General features: G+C 53.9%; 1 protein-coding gene across 1 annotated transcript; it reads right to left on the reverse strand.

Moving 5' to 3' along the window:
* Positions 1-312: 312 nt before the first annotated feature.
* On the reverse strand, positions 313-711 carry LOC136547997 (uncharacterized). Its single transcript, XM_066539666.1, has one exon. It carries the CDS (start codon positions 709-711, stop codon positions 313-315), a length of 399 nt encoding a protein of 132 aa, XP_066395763.1.
* Positions 712-940: the final 229 nt, after the last annotated feature.

The raw sequence follows: 940 nt of genomic DNA on the forward strand, positions 1-940 counted from the left end.
CAAGGTATGCTCGGTGACTTCCCTCGAAATGCATGGCATGTCCGAGGGTTTCCACGTGAAGATATCTTCATTAGCGCGGAGGAAGTCGACGAACATGCTTTTCTATTTGGAGGAAAGCGTGGTGCCGATGTGCACCACTTTGTCCTCGAAGCTGCTGGGATCTATGAGAACCTCCTTGATGCCCTCTATGGGCTCAAAAGATCCAACCGACCACTTGGAGTTGGGTGCTTCCTTGATGGTTCCCTCCTTGATGACCGCGAGCTCCTCGGAGGCGATAATCGCTGAGGCATGCTCACAGCACTCAACCTTGCACTAGTAATCATGCTGGAAGGAGGTGCCAATGGTGATGACCCCACATAGGCCTGGCATCTTGATCTTCAGGTAAGTGTAGTTGGGGATGGCCATGAACTTTGCATAGCACGGTCGTCCTAGGATGGCATGGTAGGTTCCGTGGAACCAGACCACCTTGAAGGTGAGGGCCTCTGTCCTATAGTTGGTTGGATCCCCGAAGCTGATGAGTAGGTCGATCTGCCTAAGCGGTACAGCTTGTTTTCCTAGCACAATGTCGTGGAAAGGCACCCCGATCGGTTGGATGCGCGACCGGTCGATGCCCATGGCATTAAGCGTCTTAGCGTACATGATGTTGAGGTTGCTGCCTCCATCCATCAGCACCTTGGTGAGCCACTTCGTGCTGACAATTGGATCAACCATGAGCGGGTTCCTTCCCGACTACGGGACGCTCTCTGGTGGTTGGATTGATCAAAGGTGATGGCGGACTCCGACCACCGTAGGAAAGACGGCGTGGTTGGCTCGGCCACATAGACTTTGTGACGCGTGAGCTTTCAGTGGTGCTTGGAGTCATAAGCCACCGCCCACTGTAGATCATGAGGCAATTATCTGGCATCAGGAAGCCACCATCCTTCCCCTCGGCATCGTCCAC

Source organism: Miscanthus floridulus, chromosome 4 (assembly GCF_019320115.1).
Source record: "Miscanthus floridulus cultivar M001 chromosome 4, ASM1932011v1, whole genome shotgun sequence".
NCBI classification, from domain to species: domain Eukaryota; kingdom Viridiplantae; phylum Streptophyta; class Magnoliopsida; order Poales; family Poaceae; genus Miscanthus; species Miscanthus floridulus.